General features: G+C 47.8%; 1 protein-coding gene across 4 annotated transcripts in view; it reads right to left on the reverse strand.

Moving 5' to 3' along the window:
• The window catches only part of NEDD4L (NEDD4 like E3 ubiquitin protein ligase), a 338,691-nt gene that overhangs the window by 66,521 nt on the left and 244,292 nt on the right, over positions 1-27,878 (reverse strand). For all 4 annotated transcript variants that reach the window (XM_039230506.1, XM_039230505.1, XM_039230503.1 and 1 more), the window contains 4 exons: positions 13,897-13,947; positions 4,977-5,038; positions 4,711-4,813; positions 2,888-3,054 (listed from right to left, as the gene is read on the reverse strand). In XM_039230506.1, the coding sequence (XP_039086437.1) occupies positions 2,888-3,054; positions 4,711-4,813; positions 4,977-5,038; positions 13,897-13,947 (383 nt within the window). The remainder of the gene's footprint in view (positions 1-2,887; positions 3,055-4,710; positions 4,814-4,976; positions 5,039-13,896; positions 13,948-27,878) is intronic.

Below are 27,878 nucleotides of genomic sequence, written 5' to 3' on the forward strand. Positions count from 1 at the left end.
GGACAGCCGGAGGGTGATGAAACTGTCAAGTGAGATTATTCAGGGGGTTGAAGTCTGGACCACAAGCCTATTAAACTGGGTAACACATGAGTCACAAGGACACTCTTAATTCTTTGCATTAGCACATGGCCATCACTTCTTTGTCTCATTTCCTCAGATATAAACTTTTAATACTTTTTTAAAAAAAATTTTTATTTTTGAGACAGAGTGCAAGTGCCTGTGCATGAGCAAGCTGGGGAGGGACAGAGGGAGAAACAAAGAGAATTTTAAGCAGGCTACACACCTAGCACGGAGCCCTCCTCAGGGCTCCATCTCACAACCTGAGGCAAAATCAAGAGTTGGATGCTTAACCAATTCAGTTAACCAGACGTCCCTAATAAGGCACTTCTTAATGTCAATTTCCCCCCAAAGGCTGTGGCAGTATTCTGCAAAAACTGAATCATGCAACTAATTAAGTTTGAATTAAAACAATACTTTAGGGGCCCCTGGGTGGCTCAGTCGGTTGAGCATCTGACTTCGGCTCAGGTCATGATCTCACAGTTCATGAGTTTGAGCCCTGCATCGGGCTTTGTGCTGACAGCTTGGAACCTGGAGCCTGCTTCAGATTCCATGTCTCCCTCTCTCTCTGTCCCTCCCCTGCTCGCACTCTCTCTTTCAAAAAAAAATAAACATAAAAAAAATAAAAACAACAACAAAAAAACCCATAATACCTTAAAATAATTCTGTAAGGCTTGAGGACTTCTGGCCAAGTCAAAAAAAATTAAGGAGAAAGAACTAAAATTCTCAAGACCGTTCAGATGGGATGAAGAGGTTACCGTGGAAACGAACTCTTCTTCCTTATCTAACTTTTCTCTGGATTTCTAGAAGCCATGCCCACTGGAAGCAGCACTCCTGGGCCCCACCTGAGCTCTGCTGACATCCTTCCTGGTTCAGCCTCTTTGGCATAGCTGCCTCACTGATGGGGACAGTCATGCTACTGACCCCTCCCTAAACTACATGTGAACCTGAACTTGGATTAAGGGCTGCATTTTTCTCATGTCGCTCTGGACAACTGATGAGTCAGCAGTGTACAAATGATCTCTTTTGTTTTGGTTTAGTTCTTTGGGACACTGCCCCCAAGGTGGTGTGTTTACAAAAACATATGAAGCATTTTCTCAGAAGTTTCCTCATTAGGGTTTCACAACTCTGGGAGGTAGAGAAAGCAAGTATTTCCATTTATCCCAAAATAGTAGACTTCAGTCTGATTATTAATGAAGGTAAACTTTTTTCCATCTATGCATTGGCCATTAGGATTTCTTTCTTTGTGAGCCGTGAGCAGTCACTTTGCTACTGTCAGGAGACACTCTGATCCCCATGTGTTAAGTGTCCCATTATGTTAAGCAAGTGAAGACTACGGTGCCTTGCTTAGGGTACTGCGACCAAGATTCTTGATTCAAGATACTTGACCGTTTACAGTAACCAATGTTACATGGCGGGGAAGGGGGGGAGGAATGAGGGTCCAATTTTTTCCCCCCAAACATTTACAAACAGGTAATCAAATGGCTTAAAATAGTTTCACAATAGCTATGGTCAGTAATCAAAGAGAAATAGTGAAAAATAAAAGAACAAAACCATTTCTATTTATATTTCTCTGGGGGAAAAAAAAAATCACAAGGAAGAGTTCATGCTCATCTGGCTGTTGGCCTATTTCCACTGTCCTGTGAACAATGAGCTGGGTCCAAAGCTGACCAAGCACAGCTGATATTCACAGGAACCCACCTGGGGGCTTAGGATGGAATGGCTATTCATTGATGCAGATCAGGCAAGCTTTCTCTCCAACTCAAAACCTGGACTAGACTCCTTGGCTACCTTCCCCACCCTCGTTCATAAGCAGAATCTTTGTAACTTTAAAGATAAAAGGGTTACTGACGCCGCCATCACCCATCATAGTGCTAATACCACTCATTTAAAAACCATCATGAGCAAATTTCTTTCAGAGTTTGGGTTAAACAGAAAATGATCTCATCTAATATATACTTGTGTTTATTACGTATTGAGAATGATGTAATTCATTGACAATTACATTCCTTGTTTTGGCTGCTGGGAGCTCAAAATTTCCTTTTCCTTCTTTTAATACTTGTTTTGCCTTTTATTGTATACTAATAGATTGAGGTCTTGCTGGATACTGTGATTTAAAAACAAGCTGCTACAAATCGTTTTTGAATGTAGTTGAGGTTTAACTAGTGTTTATCTTCTACCATCAAATAGAAAATTGTTGTGTGAACAAAACAGCAATCATTTCACTACATCCCTGAGGCCGGTGAGGATTAGGATAAACAGTGATGACTAATTCCGAGTTTGCAACCCTTCCATGGGTGTCTAGTTAGATCACGGGGATGATTTATAAATTTCCCAAAGAGGAAAAATAAGATAAGTTGCATTTCCAAATTAAATAATTAAAGGGACTAAAAGTCAAAAACTTAAAAGAAAATTGTACAGCCAATCCATTTGCTGTTTTCCGTTCTGGGTTCGTCAGGAGAGGAAGCCAATGACAAGGCAAGTGATAGAATTGTCATACGTAAGATAAATCTAGGAAAGATAACTTCAGTAGGTCAGGAACCTATATGAAAGACTGTATTCATTTTGTCTAATATGAATTGGTTCATACTTAAAGTAGGTGAACATGACCTAAGGAAAAGAGTTGCTTCTTGATCATATGCAAATTCTGACAGGCTCCCGTGCTCTTTAACTAAATCAAGAGTAACCTGCTGTCCTATACATCCCCACATAGGACAAAATGTCCTACGCTCTTCTGACACAAGACTGAGTTCCCAACCTTGTCCCCGAGACTGTCATGTTCCAACCTCCATGCCCGCGGACACGCCCCCAGCCATGGCACGGTACTCACATTAAGCTTGGTCGGTGCCACTGAGTGGTCCGGTTGTTGTGGTTGACGTAATAGGTTCGACCTAGATTGTCCACTTTCTCTTCCCAGCCGGGAGGCAGGGGAGGTGGGGGAAGCTCCTCCTGGTGCTGAGAGGCCGAGTCATTCGAGTCCACGACCTCCCAGCCGTGCTGTGGAATAAGAGCAAATGAAGACCATTGAGGTGGGCCTTTCAGACGTGAGGAAAAAAGAATCACACTGTGCTCTGGGTCCTTCTTCCTTGCTCCTTCGAGCTCTGGCTCTTTCAGTGGCTTTGTGTGCCACGTGTAAAGAAATTCCCAAAAAGGGGAAAAGAAAAAAAAATCAACTCTAGTAGAGCCTCAAAAAACATTCTGAGCAATGACCAATTCACTGTGCTGCCTTCTAACTGGACAGAACGGCCCAGCTTTGGACATGTCCAGTGTGTTGTGTTAAGTCACATTAGCCTCTTTTCATGTTCGTGTTTGTTATTGTGACCTGAAGGCTGCCAGGGCCATACAAAGCCATGCCAGTGACATGGGTCATGTTACAGCTGTTGTCTTTTTGACACCCCCACAAGGTAAAAGGGAGCTGGGGCGCAGAGCCATTCTGCACGTGTGTTCTAATGGAGATCACGGCATGAGGGGCCAGGGGGCCCGGGCTCTATCGCTCCCCATGGAGGACGGCGCTGAGGTGCGCTCTGCAAGCAGGCAAGGCTCCCATTCTGCATTGAGTACCATCATGAGAGAAGTCTAGAAGCTGCCTTCCACTTAGGCGCTCCCCACTTGTGGCCATAAACAGGCTTCATGGTACCAGAGTTAAGACTTATGTTTTTGTAACACATATTTTAGGCATTAAGTATTCCTTCCTAACATCCCCTAGTAAAGTCGCTGGAAAATTGAGTAATTCACTGGTTAGTGCAGTTGGAGAGCCAGAAGAGTGTAAAAAATTCCTGGGATTTGAGATAAAAATCGGTCGATGTGCTTATGAAATCTTAACATGCATACATCCCTACCACCCACTTCACCTCTGCCCCGCGCAGAGGGATGAAAACACACAAGTGAAACACTGCCCAGAAATATGACCGCTTGGCCTGCAGAGGGTTCCGATAACTTGTCCATAACACATAATTTGCGTATCACGGTATATGCAGCAGCTGCAAACAGTTGTGGAAATCAGCCACGGAGGCGCCCTTGGTCAATGGACGTTTGTAGAACAACGTGAGAATCTCACAAAAGGGCAGTATCAGGAGCATGCGCTAAGAAGGTACATCAGGGCTCATGATATAAGTATGAGATTAAGGAGTTTAAAGGCAGCTATGCCGGGGGAGGGGGTGGGTGGAATTCCTCCGGATGGCTACTTCCAAAATGGTGTTTCTAGAGGAAAGCTTTCCTAATGCATCACCTGGGGGCCTGATGAGGAAGAAAACTTGGAAAAGATTTTCTAAATCAATTCACTGCTTCCACTGTGAAGCAATTCCAAGCGCAACGAGGAAATTTACAATGAGCTGAAAGTCCAAAGAAGTAAGAGAATGAGATAGGTGAGCAGAATTTCACTTTGGGGTGGGGCTATGAATGAAATATGGCTATGGCATTTTATAAGGGGAAGCCTTTTCAATTATGGATGCTGCAACATAAAAAGTTTATCTTTTTTTTTTTTTCCTAACCAAACCCAAACACATCAGTAGATGATCACAGACGCATGAACACAGTTTTTTCAGGGTTCAGGTTTACACACTTCTGTGTCCTTAAACCACAAAGCCTTAAATAAAATATTATTATGATCCTGGGCAAGGAAAGCAGACCAAGGCTTGCAGTTCTGCAACTTACCTCCATGTCATCTCTCTGCTCACTGTTTTCTTCATCTTGACCTCCATTTTTTGGCATATAGGCCATTTTCAACCGCAAAAATCCCTTAACTCGAGATTTATGACTGCATAATGGAAGAGAAATGGTTATAAAGGATACGACTTGGTTACATCTCTCATATTTATGAAGACTTTTACAAAAGATGCAAAGGGAAAAAGAAGCTGAAATCTTCCTCAGAGAAAACCAATGACCAAAGCGTGATGGACACCCGCACCCCAGAGCCTCACCTTCTTGGTCTAAGGAGAAAATCCTTAAATGTATAGGGTCGCTCCATGGTCGGATCTTCTGTCTATAGGAAGAAAAAGTAGGTTTCAAAACTCCTTGATAGTCTCGAATGTTAGATACACCAAACCGGATTACAGAGCACACACGCTCATGTTCTAGAACATGGGAAGGGTGAAAATGGGCTTGGGTCTTCACCTGGTACTCCATGAGTCATTATTTTAGAGGTCACAAAACTTTATCTACCCAAGATCCACTAGATGTCACTACCAACACCCATTTTTAGGAGCCAACCCCAGCGTTAGACAAATGACAAAATTATAGTCGTCACTGCCAAGTGTAATTTCTGACTACAGGGTGCAGGCCTCAATCTCACTGCTGATTAATTTCAGAGAACCAGTGGTCACTGGTGTCTTCTTGTCCCCTGTGATCCAAGAAACCTAAAAGTGGTGTTAACAGGAAAATATGTCTGCGAAGGCAATTTTACTTTATTTTTAACATGAAAATATCATGTCATCGGCTTAAGATAACTGAAAGATTCTCTCCTCCAGGGAGACCATTCTGTGGAGTGCCATCAATTAGCCTCTACTCGTGCTTTCTCCATGAAGCTAGGAGTGCAATTGTGGTATTTTTATTTAAAAAAATTTTTTTTTAACATTTATTCATTTTTGAGAGAGAGAGACGGAGTGTGAGTGGGAGGGCCAGAGAGTGGGGGAGACACAGAATCTGAAGCAGGCTCCAAGCTCTGAGGTGTCAGCACCAAGCCCGACCCGGGGCTTGAACCCACAAACCACGAGATCATGACCTGAGCCAAAGTTGGATGCTCAACCGACTGAGCCACCCAGGTGCCACGTAATTGTGCTATTTTTAAAAAGCAATCAGTACTCATTTTACTGTGCAAAGTAAGTTGGTCAAAGCAAGTAGAAAGTTGGAAAAATGTCCCTATTTCATTAATTTTTAAATACTCTATATAGTAAAAAACCTCAAATATCCAGGATCTTTAATTCCAAACAATGTAAAATGTTTATGTTTGTGGCAAGAGAGACAAACCACAGTACTATGCTTAACTGACATATTGTATTGGAGGGTTGTGTAGGTGTGTACGTACGCATTGGTATTTGGAACGTCGTAAGTTGTATGTCATCCCTCCTTTAAGCTCCAATGGCTTCCTGCTCTGCTTATAATACACTGAAAATGCTTTCCTATGGCCGTGTAAGATTAAATGTGACCTGGCTTTTTACTACCTATTACCTCACTGTCAGCCAGTCTCTCTGTCCTGGCCTCATCTGTCCTGGTCACATCACATCCAATCCTGCCCCAGCAGGTTCTTCTGCTAACCAGCTGTGGCTCCAAATGACCATGGTTGGCTCCACTTTGAACCCAGGTGTGAGATCACAGGTCACATTCTCAGACACTGCATCATCCTACCTACCACCATTAGCCTCCCCTTACCACCCTCTATCATAGTATCCTGGTTTCTCTCCCCTCTTTTCACTATCTGAATTTATCTTGTTCACTTACTTATTTACTAATTTGTCATCCACCACTTCTAGAATTAAGCTCATGAGATGAGAAACCTGGATTTGCTCACCATTAAATTCTCGGTGCCAAGAACACTGCTTGGCACAAATCAGGCACATGTACAAGCAGCTGATTAATCCGTCTGATCTACCGTGAACTACTGAAGCCATGAAAATGTCACCATTGCTGAAGGAAGTCAATTATATTTTCTAGGCTGTCCTCTTTAAGGCAATACAGTTAGGCATTTGGGAAACATTTTCGAGAAAAAGAGGTTTCCAATCATACGGCACTTAGTATGGAAAATTTATTAATCAAGAATATTATTCCATTTCTTCCTTCTCATTTATTTGACCACAAAGAGTTTTAGAACAAAATCCATGTGAAAGGCATGTGGATACACCCTGGCGCATTCCCTTAGAGTTAGAAGGATGTATCAATCAAGAACTTGAACCTAAGGCAGAACAAATTCACTGACGTGTGGAGATCACATTCCATGAGACATGGGATGGAAGGGAGAGCCTGATTCTCACTTGGAGATCAACGTCGTTTGGGGGTATGTGATCCAACCCGAGATGAATGGGCACGTTTGGACAAGTGGGGAATCAGGAGGAAGGGTAGTTCAAGCCGAAGCATTCAGCATGGGCAAAACCACGGGATTCTCAGCAGGCACGAGGAGTTGAAGATAAGCAGAGAGAGCAAGAGACAGTGAACAGAGGAAACCACAGGGCCTAGAAGACTCCTTTGATAACGAACCCACCCACACACTATGTGGTTTAAAGGACAAATGCCACACAGATCAAGAGGCGGACCTCCTAGGTCTGTGTCCTGGCTTCCTTACTGACACAGCTGTGCGGCCAAGAGTTAAGTCCCTTACCTCTCCTGCGCCTCAGTGTCCCCTTATCTAAAAATGGGGCCATCACGGGATCTTACAGGATTGTTGTGGAGATTAAACCCATCAGCTGAGTTGGTATACATGACCGGCACACTTAACAAACGTTGGCCTTTATCATCATCAGCTGATTCTCCATTTTCCCGTCATCTGTATGAAGGAGGACTGCCAGCTCCATGTCCTCCGATAAAGGGCAGGGCATTAAAAAATGAAAATCCACCTCCGTGGAAATTCTCGCATGTGAGCAAGATGGTGACCTTGTACACAGGGACAGGATTCTTCTCAGCGTTACCCAGGGTCCTACCTGCTCCGATTTGCTGGAACAAAGCCCAGCGGAGATTCCCAGGCCAGCACCGGGAGACGCGCACCTCCAACAGGCTGACGCTGACAGCATTACCAGCCAAAGCGGACCGTGCTGTCCCGTTCTGCAGGCGCTGAACATCCCAAAGAAAATCTTTTGGATACATAGCACTTTCATCTTACAAAGAGTAGCTGCTTTCAGAAGAACTGCAGTCACTAGGGCACAGAGCGAGAGGAACAGCTTTGTGCGCAAATGGAAGCGAACAGCCTTACCAGGACCCTAGATTCAAAACCTGCATGCAACCACCAAGAGCACCCAATCCTTAGACTGAGCCCCCTTCAACCGCCCGCCCAGGCCCCCGACCACATCAGACATTAACATCAGAGACCCAGAGTCTGGCCCAGCCTTGCCGCCAGCCTACTGAGTCACCTAGCAAGTCACCTCTCTGTCTGGGCTCAGACGTCCTCAACTGTAAAACACAGGGAGTAGACAAATGGTCTGTGAAGCCGCTCTGAGCTCTAGGACGCTGAATTCTACACATGCGAGCGGGAATCCCTACCCTGCTCTCAGCCACAAACATAAAAGGGGCACTTATCATCCGAGTTACCTTCAAGTACAACTAAGGCACCAGAAACAATACCACTTCCCTGAAAATGCTTCGCTCTAGAGAAACGGAAGCTCAAAAAATACCTTGGTTGCCTTGAGCAGCACTTGACTAAAATAGGAGAAATTCAGGTTTTTAAAATAGCTCTCTGCAGCCCAGCGTGTTTCCCGTGGACACAGAGACTGCGCAGCTGAATGGGATGGGTGGCCTTGGAGACACCACTGAAGGAAGAGTCGGGAAAAATGTCAAAGGCATAACAGGCAAACAGCTGCCAGAAAATGTCCCTCCGTTGTTACTACAAGTCTCGGAGCGGTCTGGCCTCTAGATGATTAGTAAAGGCAAGTCGTAAAACGTGCAGTCCTAAGCCTTGAACCTGAAGAGTCATAAACCCACTGGCTTTAACAAACAGATGCAAAAACGGCAGCTCAAGACAAATCAGCAGGAAAAGCGGCGTTACAGCTAAGTCTCCTGCTGGTGGTGTCCCTGCTTCAGGACAAAGGGCGGCTCTGTCTCAGCCCGAGGACAGAGGTCAGGCAGGTAGGCCGATGACGACGACCTTCCTCAATTACAGAGTCTCGCCTCCCGCACATGCCTCCGGCGAGCCCTGACGCCCCAGTCCACCAGGTGACACACAGGTCACTGTGGTCGTCTGCGCCTCTGCTCAGTGAGGCGCGGAGCAGCTGAGATGTGGCCCCACAGAGCTGGGTGGGAACCCGGAGCTGTCTGAGCACCTGCCCTCCCTTTACAGGCGACAACACAGAAGTCCGGGAAGGATTACTGACTCATTAAGGTTGTCAGGGCGACCGGCCTGTCTCCCACGTCCAAGGGCTCTTTTAAAGCCTGACCTTTGGAGACCTCTGTGATTGTGGATTTACGTTTTTTTAATTCTCTGATCTGCATACACGGCGGGACCACCAACCTTACCTACTCTCCCTGCCTCCTCTCCTTCCTTCCCTCACTCCTATTCTCAAAACTGAATAAGGGCAAGAAATATTAGAGGTGAGCAGCAAATCTGGGATGGGAACAAAGGAAAGAGAGGGCCCTCCTGTTTTGGACCCTCACGTCCTGTTTTCTTCAGGGCACTGGGAGCAGGGACTCTGGGGGCTAAGATGAAAACGCACCCCAAGTCTACACTGACTCCCTTTCCTCTGCAAATATTTGAGGTGAGCAGCAGGGAGGAATCCAGCATCACAACAGGGAAGAGAGGTCTATTTTCTTTCGCATCCCTGCTCCGGACTCTTTCCTGTGAAGGGGACAGTGAGGGAGTGGAGAGTGGCCTCCTCTGGCCACTGTGCTGGATAACTGAGGTGGTGACTCTGATGTGCCGGGCCCCTGGCCTCACACAACCCTCCCTGCCCTGTCTCTGTTCCGAGTGCCTCCTTCATTTCTCAATGCTGGCTGAACTCCAGCTCAGCCCCCAGGGCCCAGCAGGACCCACATGCGCCAGATCTGAGATGCCAAGGTGCCTGTCATTTGTACTGTGCACCTGTGTAAGGGGGTGCTCAGGGTTGCTCTGACTGTCCAGCCTCCCTGGGGCCAGTGTATTTATAGCGGCAGGTGAAGACAACGTAGGAAAGCCACTCCTGCGATCCTAAAGGCATGTTTGACATCACAAACACCAACATCCATTGGCAACGGACCCAATACGCCTATAGCATTTCAGCAAGGCAAGAAGGGTCTTCAGCAAACATCAATTTATGGGTCTAAAATATTTATTCTTCAAACATACACAAAACAGGATTTAAATGATCAAAAATAATTTCTTAACAATCATGAGAGATTACACTAAGTTTAGTTCTGCTGTCTTGGATCTTCTTCATGAAGCTCCTGATTTAGAAAAGAGCTTCATTCAAATTAAAGCAACTTCTTAGACCATAATCAAGACACATATTTTTTTTTTAAAGGAGTAAAGATTCACGATATCTTGTGGCAATAAGATAAAGCCTCACTCTTGTTTAATATGTAAAATAGGGGTGCCTGGGTGGCTCAGAGGGTTAAGCATCTGACTTTGGCTCAGGTCACCATATCACAGTTCGTGGGTTCAAGCCCTATGTCAAGCCCTATGACAGCTCAGAGCCTGGAGCCTACTTCAGATTCTGGGTCTCTCTTTTTCTCTGCCCCCCCCCCCCCAAAACATTAAAAAATTTAAAATAAAATGCCTTTAAATAAATTAATGGGTATGTGTGTGATAATTATATATCTATCTGAGATACATATATCAACATGGAGATATACACTATCAGGTATTTTGTTAATACAGATTTAAAAAATAAATACTTCTCTTTAATTCCTAGGATTTTAAACATCTAGGCTTTTTCTTATTACTTAAATTAAATATTCTTGGTATATCAGATGCATAGAACTAGAAAAAACAGCCTCAGGTAGGGGAAGATGACTGAATGAAAAATCACTAGCTGAACCTGGTGGGGGTTTAGGCATTCCTATCTGCGTGAGGAAAAGGGAATCTGGAATCATACCTTATTTTTAATCCAAGGAAGGGCACACGGTCTCACCTTCACATGTGCCACCCAATATGGTGGCATGGGCCACACGTGGCTTTTTCTATTTTAATTCATTAACATGAAAGAAAATTCTAAATTCAGCTCCTTAGTCACATCAGCCGGAGTTCAAATGCTCAACTACTGTGTGGCTACTGTAGCAGGTGACAATGCTGGGCTATGTGAGGAAGAAAGCCGTTTCATCAGGTTCGTCCTCAGAGATTAGAATCCTATCCGTCACCAAACAGCTGCTGAAGGACACATTCTCTATCAGCTAATAGGGCTGCATGAAATTAATAATCAAATGTCCAATTAGATACCTTCAATCCTGAAAGGGCTCGCATGGGTCAAAAATGGCAAATTCACCACCACGTCACTGCTCTCCACTATCTTCTCTCATTACTGATGAGACAGTTTTCCTAGTTTATCTAGAATTTGAAGGTTTTGACTAATACTGAGTCTCCAGGCCATATGTAATCTGCCCGACCATGGTCATGGAGCTTTCGAGAAAAGAGTAACCATTACTGACTCCACAAAATACATTCAACCGCTAACGTCTATTCCTTACACCCACGCTTGTTGTTGTCTTTTTTTTTTTTTTTAATTTTTAAAGTGTTTTTATTTATTTCTGAAAGACAGAGCACAAGTGGGGAAGGGGCAGAGAGAGAAGGAGACACAGATTCAGAAGCAGGCTCCAGGCTCTGAGCTGTCAGCAGAGACCAACATGGGGCTCGAACCCAGAGACCGTGAGATCATGACCTGAGCTGAAGTCAGACACTTAACCGGCTGAGGCACCCAGGCACCCCACTGCTGTTCTACAAAATAAAACGACACTGTGCAATGTTCCCACAAGTGCCCTACGTGTACGATCGAACTCACACACGAGAGCCCCTCATATCCTGAGCCTGAGGTCTGTGTCCATTCAGAATATGCTACCTGGGTTCTACCACCACCAAGGTGGTGAAGAATGCGCCGCCATCCCTCTCCTTTGACTTCCTCTGTGGCCCCTTTCCTGGACTGCAGCTGGCTCCCCGAAGCTAGCCCATCGGGAGTACGAAGACTGCCCCACTCCAGGATAAGCTAATCCTGGGGTGGGCGCAAAACGGGGACGGGCCGAACCGCTCACCTGGCTCGGGTCAGACTCAAGTTCACAGCGCCCTGCAGGCACTCACTGGCTACTTTCTCTCATCGGCTGGTTTCTAGTCCAGCCTCCGGCCCTGGCACCAGCTCATCCTTTGAAAGCTCACTCTTGCCTCCACCCAAACCCAAAGCTAAACCATTCCCTCTACTAAGGAACACTGTTCTATTCTGAACCCCCACCCCCACCCCGGTCCCCCAACCTTTCAAAACCCAATTTGCACTCAATCACTCAAATGAGGGATTGTCGGAGCAGGGATGTTTAAAACATTCCCCTTCCACCTCTTAGGGAGTGTTAGCACCTCATCTGCCTTCACCCAGACAGATGTGGTTTTTATGCTAGGGACAGGGGTGGTTAGGGCTACACTGGCGAAAGAATGGGCCAACTAACACTGCTCGAAAATGTGAGCAGAGAGCTTCAACCCGAAGGGGATAAACAGAAGGCCAACTGACGCAGAAACACGTGAAGAGTCTTTCCTTGCAAAGTGGAGACTTCCGCACCCTCCCCATGTGACTCAGAAAGGACGGCCAGGTTGGCGAAGCCACGCGCAGTTAGTCCCGTGCAATACATCCGCCCTCTGCAAGCACCTGGGAGCTTCAGGGTTTTAGATGGAAACAAACATGTTTTCATGACATCACATTTGCTTCCGATCTCTGGGAACGTGCTTGAAACCTTTCTTCCTCAATAGCTCCCCTGAGTGAGTAAGAATAAATTGCTTGCTATCATATCCTGCACAACACCTCTTCAGAGCTTCTTGGGTAAGACACAGTCTTTCGTGGTACTTACCATACGGTAACAGCCACCGTTTCAACACAGCGGTACGCTTGCACTAGGAGGTTTAAGTCACTTCAGTTTATAGACTGTTGACGCTATTTGCTCAAAATATTAAAACAAAAACTAACAAGGGGCACCTGGGTGGCTCAGTGGGTTCAGCCTCCGACTGTGGCTCAGGTCGTGATCTCTCGGTTTGTGGGTTCGAGTCCCGTGTCGGGCTCTGTGCTGACAGCTCGGAGCCTGGAGCCTGTTTTGGATTCTGTGTCTCTCCCTCTCTCTGCCCCTCCCCTGCTTGCACTGTCTCTCTCTCTCAAAAATAAACAAGCATTTAAAAAAAAGTAACAAAATTAACAAAATGGCCTTGGGAGGCAGAAACATTTGACTTCTCTTAGATACTATCTGAGTCACTTTGTGCTGCCTTGTGGAAGAGGGAGCAGGAGGGGTGGGGATGGAACAATCTGGAAAACTGAAGCTGAAATACGAGCCGACCCGCCTTCCCCAAGGCCTCCAGGTCCCGTCTCCACAGTTTACCTGCATTGCCTCTGGAGCACGACACCATTAGCCCCAGTCAGCAGCCACACACTCAAAACTGTTCTGCTACTCGTCTGAGCAGAGAGAAATGGCAGCAACATCACACAGGCTACCTCAGTGCCGTCTCTACAGCTGCGGTGGGGGTTTCCAGCTGACAAGTTCACTCAACCAGCAGCGTCTTTGTTCGGGTCCCCCCTGCTGCCCGGGAAGAGCCATAAACCCCAGTCTGGGAGGCGCTAGCTTCTATGGATGCAGCCGGGGGGTGGGGGGTGGGAAGAGCGTGTGTAATTCTAGACAAAGGCAACACATGTCTGAGTGGACCCAAAGGATGGATTTGCAAGTAAAAACATCCCAGTGACAAGGAGGGGGGCTGGCCAGAGAAAGGGAGCCGTTTTCCGTGATGTGACAAAGGAAGCGTGGAAGATAAAGAGGCTGGTGACGCAGACAGGCACACCTGGGTGATTCAGATACACCCGATCTTCACAGTTAAGTTCTCTCCCGTCCCCCTCCAAGGACCACTTTCTAGAAAGGGCCAGGGCCAGCATACACGCCCTTCATTTCAGCCTCCTCCACTACCTGGAGGAAATACTGCTCCGAAATACACCCAACCGGAAACCACGAGAAAGCGCGGCTCACCACATGCACCGTAAAGCGGGGAACAGTCCTTACCGGGAGATGATTAAGGGGTATGTCCACCTGTCCCAGGAAGTCGTCTCGTGTCTGTTGAGAAGAGAGCAGAGAGTTAATGTCCCTATGTACCCACTAAACGTCAGCATTCTTTAAAATATTTAATACGTTTCTTTAATCTAAGGTTTCTGTGGGAGATGAAAGTACAGCTTAGAGTCCAGGGTACGGTAACAGTGTTGTACAGGCAGTGACAGAGAGTAGACACCCTTGCGAGCACTGCATGAGTGAGGTACAGTGAAACGTCGCAGACCTAAAACTAATGTAACACTGTGTGCCAACTACAAAAAAAAAGTTTCATTATAAACAGAAGGGTCCAGGGCCCGACCCTGGAGCGCGGGAAGGCAGAGGGCGCTGCGGGGTGGCAGGCAGCCGGCGCCTTGGAGCCGGGTGAGCCCGGGCCCTTGGCCACCAGGACTTCAGCTGCCTGTGCCTCTGTAGGGGGTCTGTTACCCCCAGAATGGAGACAAATCATCGCCTGGGACTGGGGAGCATGTGATCAGTACGGGAAGGGACACTCGGGACCAGAGAGGGCTAGGGGGCCCAGCCGGCCCAGTTTACAGAGAAGACAGGAGTGACGTGTTGGGAACATTTTAACAAATCTTTAAGTGCTAGAACGAGCTTCCTGAGAGCGGAGTCTGGGGAAAGAGTAATCACCTAGTTATTAATAAATTTTACAAATTACTTCTCATTAAAAAATGGCCTCAAACTTCCAATCTTATAAGTACACTAGTTTGGAATCCAAGTTCAAGGATACTATAGTTTGCTGAGTAATTTCTGGACACACCGTACTTCTTCCTGTCTCTGTCCTTCCACACGGCGTTCATCATTCTGACGTGAGACCTAGAGACAAGACCCTCCCCTTTCAGACCTGGGAGTCCTAACTCAGGCTCAGGGGACACTGGCCTGGGCCACAGGCTGTCCGACAGGTCTTGCTGACTCTAAGTCCTGTAAGGATGTCTGTGCTATGGCTTCGGACATTTGGATGACCCTGGGGTAGAAGTCTGTTACCCTCTTATAAACACATGCAGCTTCTTCTACCATATTCAAAATGCCTAAAAGCAGGAAAGTTCTTTACATGTGATCCGACCTGTCCCACTGCTAGCCTGAGGAAAAGCCCAAAAAAGAATCCAGACCACCTAAACTGAAATCCGGGGCTCTTGTTTTCATTCCTTGCTGGTTTACCGAGGAATTTTCTACTTTACAGAACCTACTTAAAAAAAAAAATTTTTTTTTTAATGCTTACTTCTGAGAAAGGGAGAGACAGAGCGCAAGTGGGGGAGGATCAGAGAGAGAGGGAAACACAATCCGAAGCAGGCTCCAGGCTCTGAGCTGTCAGCACAGAGCCCTATGCAGGGCTCGAACCCACCAACTGAGAGATCATGACCTGAGGCGAAGTAGGACACTCAATTGACTAAGCCACCCAGGCGCCCCCAGAAACTATTTAAATGTACTTGGAAAACCTCTCTTCTTACATTTGAAGAGAAGCAGTTGGTAAACATGAATGAGATTTACTGAAATGATTTGCTCTAAGCTCAGGATTTCCTTTTAGGTCATTTTTAAGAATCTGATTAACTAGAAAGCTTTCTGTTTCCTCTAGATGATGAGTTAAGGACAGCAAAAAAAAAAAAAATCAGTTACCACTGGTCAGGTGCATGTGACGCACGAGTCTGGCCCCAGTCCTCACGATGGGATTCTCCTGTTTTACCCTGGCTACACTGCCTACGATCCAGCATGCAGGGACCTCATCGAGCACAAAGCTACAGGTGCTGATTAATGCTGTGGATCTTACAGCAGCAGCAGCAGCCATCAACGGAAGGTCCAGAAAAGGCAGACATCTTTGCTGCCCAGAGAAATGGGGAGATGTTATCAGAGTTGTAAACTGGTGAAGGGCATGCAGCTTTGCCCAGGCACCTGCCACTAAGAGCTATAGTAGCGAGGCAGGCGCTACGCTCAGGCCACTTCTAACCCTCACAGCGACTGTAAGAGGCGGGAGCTAGTACGATGCGCATTTTCCAGACGGGGAAGCTAGAGACTAGAGAGGTGTGTGACCCCCAGGGTTCGTATCTGGGCAGGTCGCTTTCAGAGTCCGGGCTCTAAACTAATAAATACCCGGTCCTGCATCTCACTGACAGGCAGGAGCTGTGCACCAGCCCGTGCTTCTCCCTGGGATGCTGGCTCAGTGCAGTGTGGGTGGGAAGAGATCCTGAAGACAGCGGTTTGAGGGGACCGTGTGGGGCGCTCTCTCGGACAATACCTCCTGCTGAGACCCTGCGGCTTCCCTCCATCAGGGCAGGGGACGGAATCCCCGGGCACTCACTGTCCAGGTCAGCAGCTTTGCTTGTACCTTCACGCGTTTCCCCACTTGATTTCACACACAATTTCTAAGGTAGCCAAAGACGCGGCAACTTCACGAATGGAGCTAACAGAAGGCTCCTTCTGGTCTGTCAAGGATGACTGCAGGAAGACCATGTTTTAAATGACACAGGGACCAGGGTGGAACAGCACGTGGTACAGAGAGTCTGGCTTACACAAACGTTTCACCAGTCAGTGGAGGGTGTCAGTGTGACCTAGGTTTCCAAACCACCCCGTCGTTGCCAGAACTACAGAAACCTGAGGAAATGTAAACCATGTAGGTTAATGAGAACTGTAAAACACACCTTCGATTCTAGTAGGGGATCGGAGAGCCTACTGGTGACCTTTATGCCTGAGAAGCAGGAGCATCTCAAGTACCCCTGGGCTGGGCCGTGTGGTAGGTAGGGTCCCACCCACAGGCCCGGAGAGACCATGTCTGAGGCCACCACAACATCCTGACGTTGCTGATGCCACAGGGTGACATCTCGTTATGAAAATACAATAATCAAATCAATTGTCAATAATTTCCATTACACAATCATTTCCATCAAGCAATCACGTTGACGATGAGAGCCTAGGAGAAAACCAAATTGGTTTCAGCTCATACGGCCTTTCTGGTGCTTGTCTGTAAGCGGTAAATGCTGTCAGGTTCAAACTTAATTACCTGCCCTGCTGTTCCAGAGGCTGAAAATGGGCAGGTCAGTAACAGAATTATAAATCCTCCCTTCTGACAAGCCACCAAATATTTTTCAACGTAATGGCAAGGCAAAATGGAGCCCCTGAAATGTGTCATAGAAGATGAGGCAAAAATCTATATTCCGTTATTAGAAAAGGAAAATCTATACACCTGACACTGTTAGAGCCTGCTCTCTACATGATGATTAACTGCAGTATACTGAAGACTGCCCTTACCCCTGTAAAATAGCTATTCCCAGGGCACCTGGGTGGCTCAGTCGGCTAAGTGTCTGACTCCGGCTCAGGTCATGATCTCACGGTTTGTGGGTTTGAGCCCTGCATTGAGCTCTGTGCTGACAGCTAACTCAAGCCTGGAGCCTGCTACCGATTCTGTGTCTCCCTTTCTCTCTGACCCTCCCTTGCTCATGCTGCCTCTCTTTCTCTCTCAGAAATAAACACTAAAAAAATTTTTAAAAAAGTTATTCCTATTTAAACTTTTACTTAAAAATGTTTCTTCAAAATATTCACTTATTTTTGAGAGAGACAATGTGTGAGCAGGGGAGGGGCAGAAAGAGAGGGAGACACAGAATCTGAAGCAGGCTCCAGGCTCTGAGCGGTCAGCACAGAGCACGATGTGAGGCTCAAACCCATGAACTGTGAGATCATGACCTGAGTTGAAGTCAGAGGCTTAATCAACTGAGCCACGCAGTGCCTCTAACTATACCCATTTAAATAAGAAGGAAAGGGACAAGCGTGTGCCATAGCCATGGACAGGCGTGCCGCCACCGGAGCCTGAAGCCCGGGGACTAGAACGACAGCTCTGGTGAAAGCCTACAGTGGCTCAAGGTCCCCCGTGTGGGGGCTGGGCCAGAGCTGCCAGCACTCAAGTGGACACCAGTTTTTGTTGTCCTCCTGAAATAAAGGAGACTTGATTTCTCAAAGATACATCCTTTTAAGAAACGAGAGACCGCTGATCGTTGGGTTAGAATTGTTTGGAAGGATGTAACGTGAAGAGTACCACAGAGGCCATGGTGAGAACAGAGCTTGGCCTCTGGGCGCGTCACATCAAAGCGGGAGAGAGGGCAGAGACTGCCTGGCAAGAAATGCACCAGAAGAAGTAAGGTGAGCATGCGGGGGTGGCTGGGTCACAAAGGCTCATCGGGAAAGGTATACGGAGGAGGACTTGGTTCCTGAAAAGTAAAGTGACCCACACATACCACTGGATATCTGGAGGACAGTGATTTTTTTTTAAAGGTTTGTTTATTTTTGAGAGAGAGGGAGGGAGAGAGAAAGTGAGAGAGACTGTAAGCGGGGAAGGAGCAGAGAGAGGGAGACACAGAATCTGAAGCAGGCTCCAGGCTCTGAGCTGTCAGCACAGAGCCCGACACGGGGCTCGAACTCACAAAACTTGAGATCATGACCTGAGCTGAAGTCAGACGCTTAACCGAAAGAGCCTCCCAAGTGCCCTAGGGCAGCCATTTTTTATTTTATTATTTATTTGTTTATTTGTTTATTTGTTTATTTATTATTTTTACAAATAGTTTATTGTCAAGTTGGTTTCCAGCAGTCATTTTTTAAACATGAATTGCAACCCTGCAGGCAGCTCACAAGAAGCATTTTTAAAAACTTAAATAGAATCAGGGCCGCCTAGGGGACTCCATCAGTTAAACGTCTGCTTCTTGATTTCCGCTCAGGTCATGATCCCCAGGTTGTGAGACAGAGCTTCATGTCAGGCTCTGCGCTTGGCTTAGAGGCTGCTCAGGATTCTCGCTCTCCCTCTGCTCCTCCCCCACACTGACACACACACTCTCTCTCAAAAAATAAATTAAATATGAGATAGAAAACATTAGTGCCTCACATGAACATACAGTTTCAAGAAAAGTTTCTGTTAACACACGTGTAAGAACATGTCCTGAGCTGTGACCTGAAATTAATTTTTGTGTGTTGCCAAATCCCAAGTTTAAAAGCCACTCAACCACATTAAGTGGAAACCATCCAGTACTATAACTGCCTGGGGTTTTATCCTAGAGATTATTAACTAGTGACTTCCAGGAAAATTACATTTAGAATTTCTCAAGACAAATGGAAGAGATGGATTGAGGAATTAGAATAGAAGCTACAGAAAAAGAATTTAAGAGTCAAGATACAGCATGATGAGTTCTGGGTTCATTACAAGGGAAGGTAAATCCCACGACTCTAAGTCAGAAACAAAAAACAAAACCAAACCACTCGCTTTCCCACTAAGCCGTGAAAGGTGACTTTCCTTCTGCTGCTTCCTCCCAAAGCACGTGGCTGGCGCTCCAGCACCAGGAGCGAGTCGAAGGGGGAAACAGGTTCCATTTTTAGAATGACCTGGGAAGTGCACGCTCCAAATGATCTAAATAATGAATGGCTTGAGAGCCTTTTACAGAAGCCTTTAGACAAAATGTTAAAAATACCCTAAGTCTTCAATAGTACCCGGAGAGTCACCTCAATGTGAGTTTGCTTTTAGTTACAGGTGCTGTCTCCTTCCTCACTAGAGCACGAAGCCGCCTCATCGCCTGGGCGGGAGGAAGGACCATCTTGTTTCTCCCTGAACTTGTCCCGGACGTCAGCCGCCGCCACGCGGACAGCTCAGCTGGGGTTCCCGAAGACAGAGGGAGTCTGGCTTCCACCTGCACCGCACGCTGCGTAATCCAACGTGCCACCGCCTGGTGCCCTCCAGCTTTCACGGTGAATTGCTTCCAAATACATCGCTGCAGTTATTACCTTCATCAAACGGTCAAGGGGCATTCTACTAAAAATAAGAAGCTGTCACAATGAAATGCTCTCTGCACAGGCGCTTGCCACAATTCACTAGGTGGCACCCGAACATAAAAGCAAATGTAACCGGATTCTTGTCCATAAAGACACACACCACATCGCCTGCCCCTCTGCCATTTAGTTTTCTGGCCTCCCATTCACTAAAACAGGGCAAGGGGTGTCCGGGAGATGCCGCTCTTACAGCAACAAACAATGACTTCCGTGTCAACAAGATGTCACACGGGGCCTTGATGGGCTCCGATAAATTCACTCCAAGAAGGCAGGCGGAATTTAATCACGACGGATGAATGTGCGATCATGAGGAGTTATTTATTTCAAAGGACACTCTACTCAAAGCTCAGAACGCGCACCAGAAGGGGTCAACAGAGGAAGCCCCACTGCGCTGGCAAAGTGGAAGCGGGCCCTGTAAGAGCAGCATGGCTTCGATCCAGGAGTGGAAGGCGAGCAGCGCACAGTGAGCCGGGAGAACGCCCTGGCGTGCGGGCTCAGAGGGCGTCCCGGCTGCTGCGGGGACCCAGGCATCATGGGAGGGCAGGATATGTGCCCGGCAGCCCCTCCACCCTCTGAGGGCAGAGGGGGTTCAAGAACACTGAGTCCTCTTCCTGCTCAAGCCAGAGGTGTCCTCCGGGGCACGGGTCAGAGGAGGGCCACGGAAATCACAGCTTGCCGGTACTCCAAGCGCTTGATGATCTGAATTCAGGGTCCAATCAACTCTGGGGGTGTGAGCACTGGGAAAGAACTCTGGGGACCAGAAGCACAAAACGGGACACTATAAAAGGTGCAGCGACCAGGTGTCCCTGGCTCCTAGGGACAGAAACTAACCAGCCTTGTGCAACGGAATGTGAGGCACCTAGAGAATCTGAAAAATCTGAATACTCATAGTTAAAAGTAGAAAACGGGTAAAATCAGGGGCGCCTGGGTGGCTCAGTCGATTAAGCATCCGACTTTGGCTCAGGTCATGATCTCGCCGTTCGTGGGTTCGAGCCCAGCATCGGGCTCTGTGCGGACAGCTCGCTCAGAACCTGGAGCCTGATTCAGATTCTGTATCTCCCTCCCTCCCTCTCTGACACTCCCCTGCTCACGTGGTCTCTCTTTCTCTCTCTCAGAAATAAATAAAACATAAAAAAATGTAAAAAAAAAAAAAAACGTGTAAAATTAACTCTAATAGCTTTAGTTGACCCCATACCTCCAAAATGTTATCTCAATGTATAACCAACAAAAAGACTGTTACTAGTATCTCACGTTCTTCTTTCCATGAGGCCTTTGAAATCAGTGCGCATCTCCGGCCCGTAGCACCCCACGTGGTGGACCATCCACGTCCCTGGCGCTCGGCACCCACAGGTGACCAGTGTGGGTGTGGTTCCGCTGGGCAGGCACCATACACCCAGTGGCTGCCGCATATCAGAGGTGCGGACAGGATGCAACGGGAGCACCACAGAGGGAGGGACTCCATTTGTCAAGGGTCAAGGGCAGGGACACCTGCACAGAGGAACTCGAGCTGGGTCACGAAGTAGGAGTCTGTTGGTGGGGACAGATGGGGGCGGCAAGGGAAGGGGGTGCAGCCGGAGGCGCCGGGCTAATGCCGCGTAGGAGGGCGCAGGGCAGGGAAAGAGAAGGTACAGGGGACACTATGCAGGGAAAGACTGGCAGGGACTGCAGTTTAGAAAGGTCCCGACAGCTGTTAGAAATGACTGGAAGGGAAGATGCAGAGGAGAGAGTGCTGAGGAGGGGGGGCTGTCCAGATGAGGCAGCAGGAGGGTCTGGGCCACGTGGTTAGAGGAAGGCTCAGTGTTAGTTCAGAAGCGCCCTGTTCCTTCCTGGACTCCCCTGGTCCCCGTGGAATGAGGGAACGGGCAAGTTCACGTATGCCAAGTCCTTACCGCGGGGCCCATCAGGAGCACCTGGGAGCCAGTGTTAGTGTGAACGGAGCAGCAACAAGGACAGCGATGTCACTGACTTGATAGTGACACAAAGCAAATGCACAAGATGTGGGGGGAAACGGCCGGGGGTTGGGGCGTGGGAAGAACTGCGGCCAGGCTGCTGTCCCGCTCGGGCGGTGGGCCGCCAGGGGGTACAGGGTCATTAACTGCACTGTGTGTCACCACGATGTTCATCTCCTCTCCATTCCCATTTGCAAAGAGAAGTCGTCCCCTTCACTCCAGACAAGCCTAGTGACACACACCTAGGAGAATGACCATCACTCACAGTCACCTACTCTTCTGACGAAGGAAGAGGCCACAGCCCGTCACCTCTACCCAGTCTGGGGCATAGCCTGGCATCACAACTATCCGTTACACCTGCTTCAAAGCTGCCCAGCCACACGAATGGCCCTGACAGTTTCTTAAAAGGAGATTTATCTTTGTAAATAATGCAAATGTAGAGAAACCTTAGGTATTATGGTCGTTCCTGATAAAAGCTCTTTGCTGAATAAATCACAACATTTTAATGAATATAATCTGCTAAAAATAAGGTAAATGATCACATATACTCTACTTGCTATGAAGCAAACTCACCCGAGATTGCATTTCAAAGTTATTTAAAAGGAAAATGTGTGGGGTGCCTGGGTGGCTCAGTTGGATAAGCACCCGACTTCAGCTCAGGTCACGATCTCATGGTTTGTGGGTTCAAGCCTGGTGTCGGGCTCTGTGCTGACCGCTCGCAGCCTGGAGCCTGCTTTTGATTCTGTGTCTCCTTCTCTCTCTGCCCCTCTCCTCGACCTCCTGCCTACCCCACTCTCGGAAATTAAATAAACATTTAAAAAAATAAAAGGAAAATGTGTCACTGGGTTCATTTAATGACATCATGTTGTTTAGTTCTGTGCTATTGGTTTTATCCTACAACTGTTTCAATTTCCCACGATTTCAGAATAATTTCCTCAAGATTACTATCTCGTTTCTTCTCTGGGTAAGTCCTAAAATCGAATTTCTTTTGCAAGCAACCTAAATAATAGATTATATGTATAAATGAAAAAAAAAAAATAAAGCAAAGACACTTTTGGATTCTGTGGTTTCTCTCTGAACTCAGCTCCCAAAGAACAGACCTTAATTACCTGAAGAAGTTTATGACAGATGCCCTCGGTAGCCTGAACAGGATCAAGGGATGATTGGGATGCTGGGGAAAAGGGAAGCTCAGTAACCCTAAGTTCAGTGTCTGACTTCCCTGGCGCGCTGACTACTGCAAGCTCTCCCGCACACATCTCAGGGCATCGGAAATCGGCAGTCCGTCCCCTTGGTGACAGTCCTGCACGTGCGGGACGCCGCGCTCCAGCAGACGGTGAGGTTACATGTAACTCCATGTGACCTCATCCTCGGCATTTCAGCGAGCGACAGCTCTGGAGTTCTACAGGATTCCACAAAGACACAGGCTGACTGTTCCGAAGGGGCCACGAAGGCAGCCTGGAGCCGAGCATTGGCAATCCCGGGCCGATCCTGCTTCTTGGTCTCTTTTCGGCACTGGACATACCCCTGTGGCTGCGAGACTCCGGCAAAGTTCTCTGGGGCAAGAGCCACAGCCATAGTCTGGCAAAGAGCTTCGAGATCAGCAACTGTGCCGCTCGCCCCTGCTGGGCCAGAGACTGCTGTCTGCAGGGTGAGAAATCTGCCCCAGTCACGGAGCTGGGAAGCAGTGGCCAGAACGCGAGCCCGCGCAGTCTGGCTCCAGAGTCCCTGTCCCCACCACCACAGCCCCAAATTCCAGGTACGAGGGTCTTGAGGAAACCCCGCACAGGCTCCTCACTGCCCCTCGGGAAATCCCAGTTTGCTATGCTGTGACCTCAACTCCGCACCTGCCAGGCTGAGTTCTTGAAACCCACAAACTCCTCAGGAACATGATCTCGGCGTCATGTGTCATGTGCATATTCTTGCGTACGTTCTTCTCTCATCTATAGAGTTTTAAAAGATCTTATCTTTAAGCGATCTCCACAGTCAACGTGGGGCTTGAACTCACAACCCCGAGATCCACTGACTGAGCCCGCCAGGAGCCCCCCCACCCCCATCTATATTCTAACAAACAATGAAATGAGTAAAGGGTAAGTCTGAAAGAGAAATGAAATGGAGCGGAGTCATTTTTATTCTTACTAACCCCTCTGCCCACTATCTTTCAGAATGGAGCTCTTAAACGGAAGTCTGCCCACCTCTGTGGAGACACAAAGACCTTCTGGGAACTTGGGCACGGGTGGTTTTAAAGAAACTATTTTCTACAGCCTTCCATATGTTCTCTTCCCTACACCCCGTCTGCTAGAGAACCGTGTCTGTCTTCTGCTGCCTCTCCTTCCCTGCCTGCTCTTCCCTAAATCACAGCTCCCCTTCTTCTGCTTCCCTAGGAAAGGTGCACTGCTCACCCTTCCTGACGCCCACCAGCGTGCACGTGGCTGGGTAAAAAAGCACAGCATGAAGGGGGGCTTTGAAAATGTACAGCCCCTGAGGGAGCAGAGACAGATGAGAGAACACGAGACACCCATCTTCTTTCACCCTGCCTGGGGGACAGGCTCCTTCAGGACACCGAGTGGCAATATCTTGCATATCTACCATCTGCCCAATTTTCTATTTGATTTTTAAAACGCAGTCAGATTTTTAGTGACAGGAAATGGGACTGATATTAAGCTGACTGTATGAAATAATAAGAAATGACTTTGTTAATATTACGGCAGATATTTTCCATAAAGTGAGCCATGTCTGTCATTGCAAAATGAAAAAAATCCAAATCGGTCATATACTCAGGACACTAGAAATTAAATCTTTTGCTACTACTGGACTAATAACTTACTGAGCTCCTGATAAATTATGGGTGTCAAAAAATGTATGAGAAAAAATTTTTTCTCATGTGTGAGACACAGTTCTTCAAAATTCTTCCTAAGGTTCACTGAGCAAAAATGTTTGGAGACTACAGTTTAAGGCACACAATCCATCATAATGTCAGGCCATTAACTAGGCTGTTATTAAAAAGTTTCCATCAAAGCTCATTAAGTATTTAGAGCTGCTTCCTCTAAGGTACAGGATTTTTAGACAGCAATGGAAGTGAAAACAAAAACGAAAAGTTGAAAATGAAAGTCACCCCCTTTCTAGTACAGTATTGGTGAGAAACGTAGTCTGGAGAGGAGAGCTTCCCCGCTTTGCAAAAACTCATGCAAATGATTACTTAATGTGTAGCTTACCAGGCAACAATCTGAAATACAAGATTTGAAGGTCGAAGAGGAATTTATGTTAATTTAAGATTCTGGCAGGTGTGAAGTCAAGACCCTCTTCTGCTCTCCCTCCAAGCTACGGAGGACATGCTGGGGGCACAAAGCCCAGCTCCCCACCCCCTTCTAGTCTCCTGGAGTCAGAAGCTCGTCACCAGGTATGTGGTAAAGTCTTTCTGGCAGGACGGGCAGGATCAGAGGGTGGCGTTAACCAGGGGGTCCCCAGGCCTCGATGGACATTAGACCCTTCTGACAAGCCCTGACACGCCAGGCACCCAGGCCTCTCCTGAGATCATGAAATCTCTGGGAGAGGGGATCGGACACAGGTGTGCTTCACAAGCTCTCCAGGTGACTCTTCTCTGTGGCCAGGGGTGGCGGCTACTGAGGAGAGTTCTCGGTTTTCCTCATTCACAAGAGAAACTGTAATTACCTGCGACGCTGGTAGAATTATGCTGAGGAGCGACCTGACATTAAACTGCAATCTTTCTGCAAGTTTAAAAGAGTTTTCTTGCCTCTCCTCCCTCTTCCTCTCATTTGTGCCCCTAAGGTCCTCCCCCAGGACGACTAGCTGGGCCCATTTACACACGTTGGTAAAATAACTCCATGGGCCTTGAACGTGGAGGAGCTGGGGGAGGGGAGGCACGCTGGCTGCTCCTGTTCCGAGCCCCAGCCTCCCGGTCTGATGGTGCTGGGACAGTAATAGGATCAGACTCACAGGTGCACAGACAAAGCATAGGGATTTCACCGGTCCTGGCCACGAACGACCCACCTGTCACTCTAAAACACGGGGTCGGGGGGTGAAAAGGCAGCCCATTTCAATTCTCAGGAAGGACCTCAAAGGTCATGGAGTGCAACGTACATCCGAGACTGGTGCATCTATCCCCCTCTCCAGCAGGTGCCCTCTCTGCTTGGTTGTGACCAGCCACGACGGGGCACGCGCTGCCCAGGCCAGCAGAAAGGGTAACTGAATAGCCAAAGCCGAGTTTCCTAACTGCCACCAAAGGTCCACCTTCTCGTCTGTGAAACGGGGATGAAAACAACTTCATCTTGTGTCGTCACTGGATATGAAGCGGGACAATGAGATTCAATAAATGTTATTCCTGACCCAAGGTTTCTCAATCTCGGCACCACTAGCGTTTGGGGCTGGAGTTGCTTTATGTTTTGCAGAGTTTCTAGAAACACCTCTGGCTTTTACCTGCAACGTGTAGTAGCAACTCCTGTCCCCTCGCTGTGATAGCCAGAGGTGGTCTCCAAACAGTGTCTAATATACGTGTGTGGGGGTCCGGACAGGACCAGTTGAGAACCACTGTCCAATTCCACCTCCCTCCCATATGCTCTGTAAGGCGTTCATGCCATCTTTGGGCAATTCTGGAAAGGATGTTCTGGTAATCCGCTGAGTTTTCAACTCCCCTAAAGCGCCAGGGAGCTTCTGTAACTAGAACTTTCTATAGCTAGAAAGTGGCAAAGCTGAGATTTGAACTAGAATCTCTGTGACTCAAGCACTTATATTTGTTTCTACACTATTGTATTGTTTCCTAGGGGCTAATCACTCTCCACAGGGAATGGAAGAGCTCGATCACTTATTTGAAGAAAGTTATCATATCCTTACCCTTCAAGTTATCGTATCCTTATCCTTTCACCTCCCACAGTAATTTTTTTTTTTTTTTTTTTTTTAAAGAGAGGTCTGCAGGGGCGCCTGGGTGGCTTAGTCGGTTAAGCGTCCGACTTTCGCTTAGGTCATGATCTCGCGGTTCGTGGGTTCGAGGCCCGCGTCGGGCTCTGTGCTGACTGCCAGCTCAGAGCCTGGAGCCTGTTTCAGAGTCTGTGACTCCCTCTCTCTCTGACCCTCCCCTGCTCATGCTGTCTCTCTCTCTCCTAGAAATAAATAAAACATAAAAACAAAAAAAAAATAAAGAGAGGTCTGCAAGCAAAGCTACAGGCACCAGCCTATTTCCCAAATAAAGGGCAGCGCAGCGCGTGTGACATAGTTCACTATGTGGGCGCCAGGAAAATCCTGAGACACGGAGACTGAAGGCTGAGCTCCGTTCCTGAGTTCACGGAGTTCCGTTTACAAACAACGGCCAGAATTATGCAGTTATCAATCAGGAAGGAAATGAAGCTCTGGGCTTAAAACATTCCCAGAGCAAGGAGCTGTGTTGCATAGGTAGCTAGTGTCCAAGCCAGGAGCCCTAGGAACTCGGCGGGGAAGAGTGTGAGCGTGCCCCAGACACAAATCACAGAGGAGAACCCTCCCCCCCACTCCCTGTAGTGTCTTGCCCGAGCCCTGAACAATCAAACCGCTGAGGACGGAACTAACCTAGGAAGCATCCAAGTTGAAATCTTTACTGATGCCTTAACACACAAGGCAAACCTAGGAGAGAAAGCCGTGACTTTTCCTAAGCCTGGTGGGGGACTACTGCTCATTCGGGCGCCCGCGTGCAGTTCGAGAGGCGGAGGCTGATCCCTGTCTCCTGTAAAACCCACCGGGACCACGATGAGCCCAGCAAGGCCCCCCGAGCAGGGCTGCCCAGTGCTGATGGTGGTACTTACTTATATTCTGAGCCCTCACGCGTCTCTGACCCCGCCTCAGTCCTGGCCCTGAAACCCACAAGTGAGGCCCTGTCTGTCCTGCCTCGATGACTCAAGGAAGAGGCAAGTGCCATCTCTGAGAAGTACACTGTCTAGAAGTATGTGTACCAGGGAATAGAACCCTGAGAGGCGTGGGAGGGGGAGAGACTGCCAGGTGTCATGCCGGTTCCAGAACTCACTGGCTGGGTGACTTTGGGCACTGAGCCTTTCCTGGGACCAGGTTCCTCATTTGGAACATGGGGCTGGGACCCCCTGCCTCCTGGTTCATAAACGGTTACACCCCTCAAAGGTCCGTGCGTGTGGAAGCCCTGTGCGAGCTACCACTGAATGTTATGAGGCTTCTATCAGTGAGTATTTAAAAAAAAAA

Source organism: Hyaena hyaena, unplaced genomic scaffold (assembly GCF_003009895.1).
Source record: "Hyaena hyaena isolate Hyena2069 unplaced genomic scaffold, ASM300989v1 scaffold_47, whole genome shotgun sequence".
NCBI lineage: Eukaryota > Metazoa > Chordata > Mammalia > Carnivora > Hyaenidae > Hyaena > Hyaena hyaena.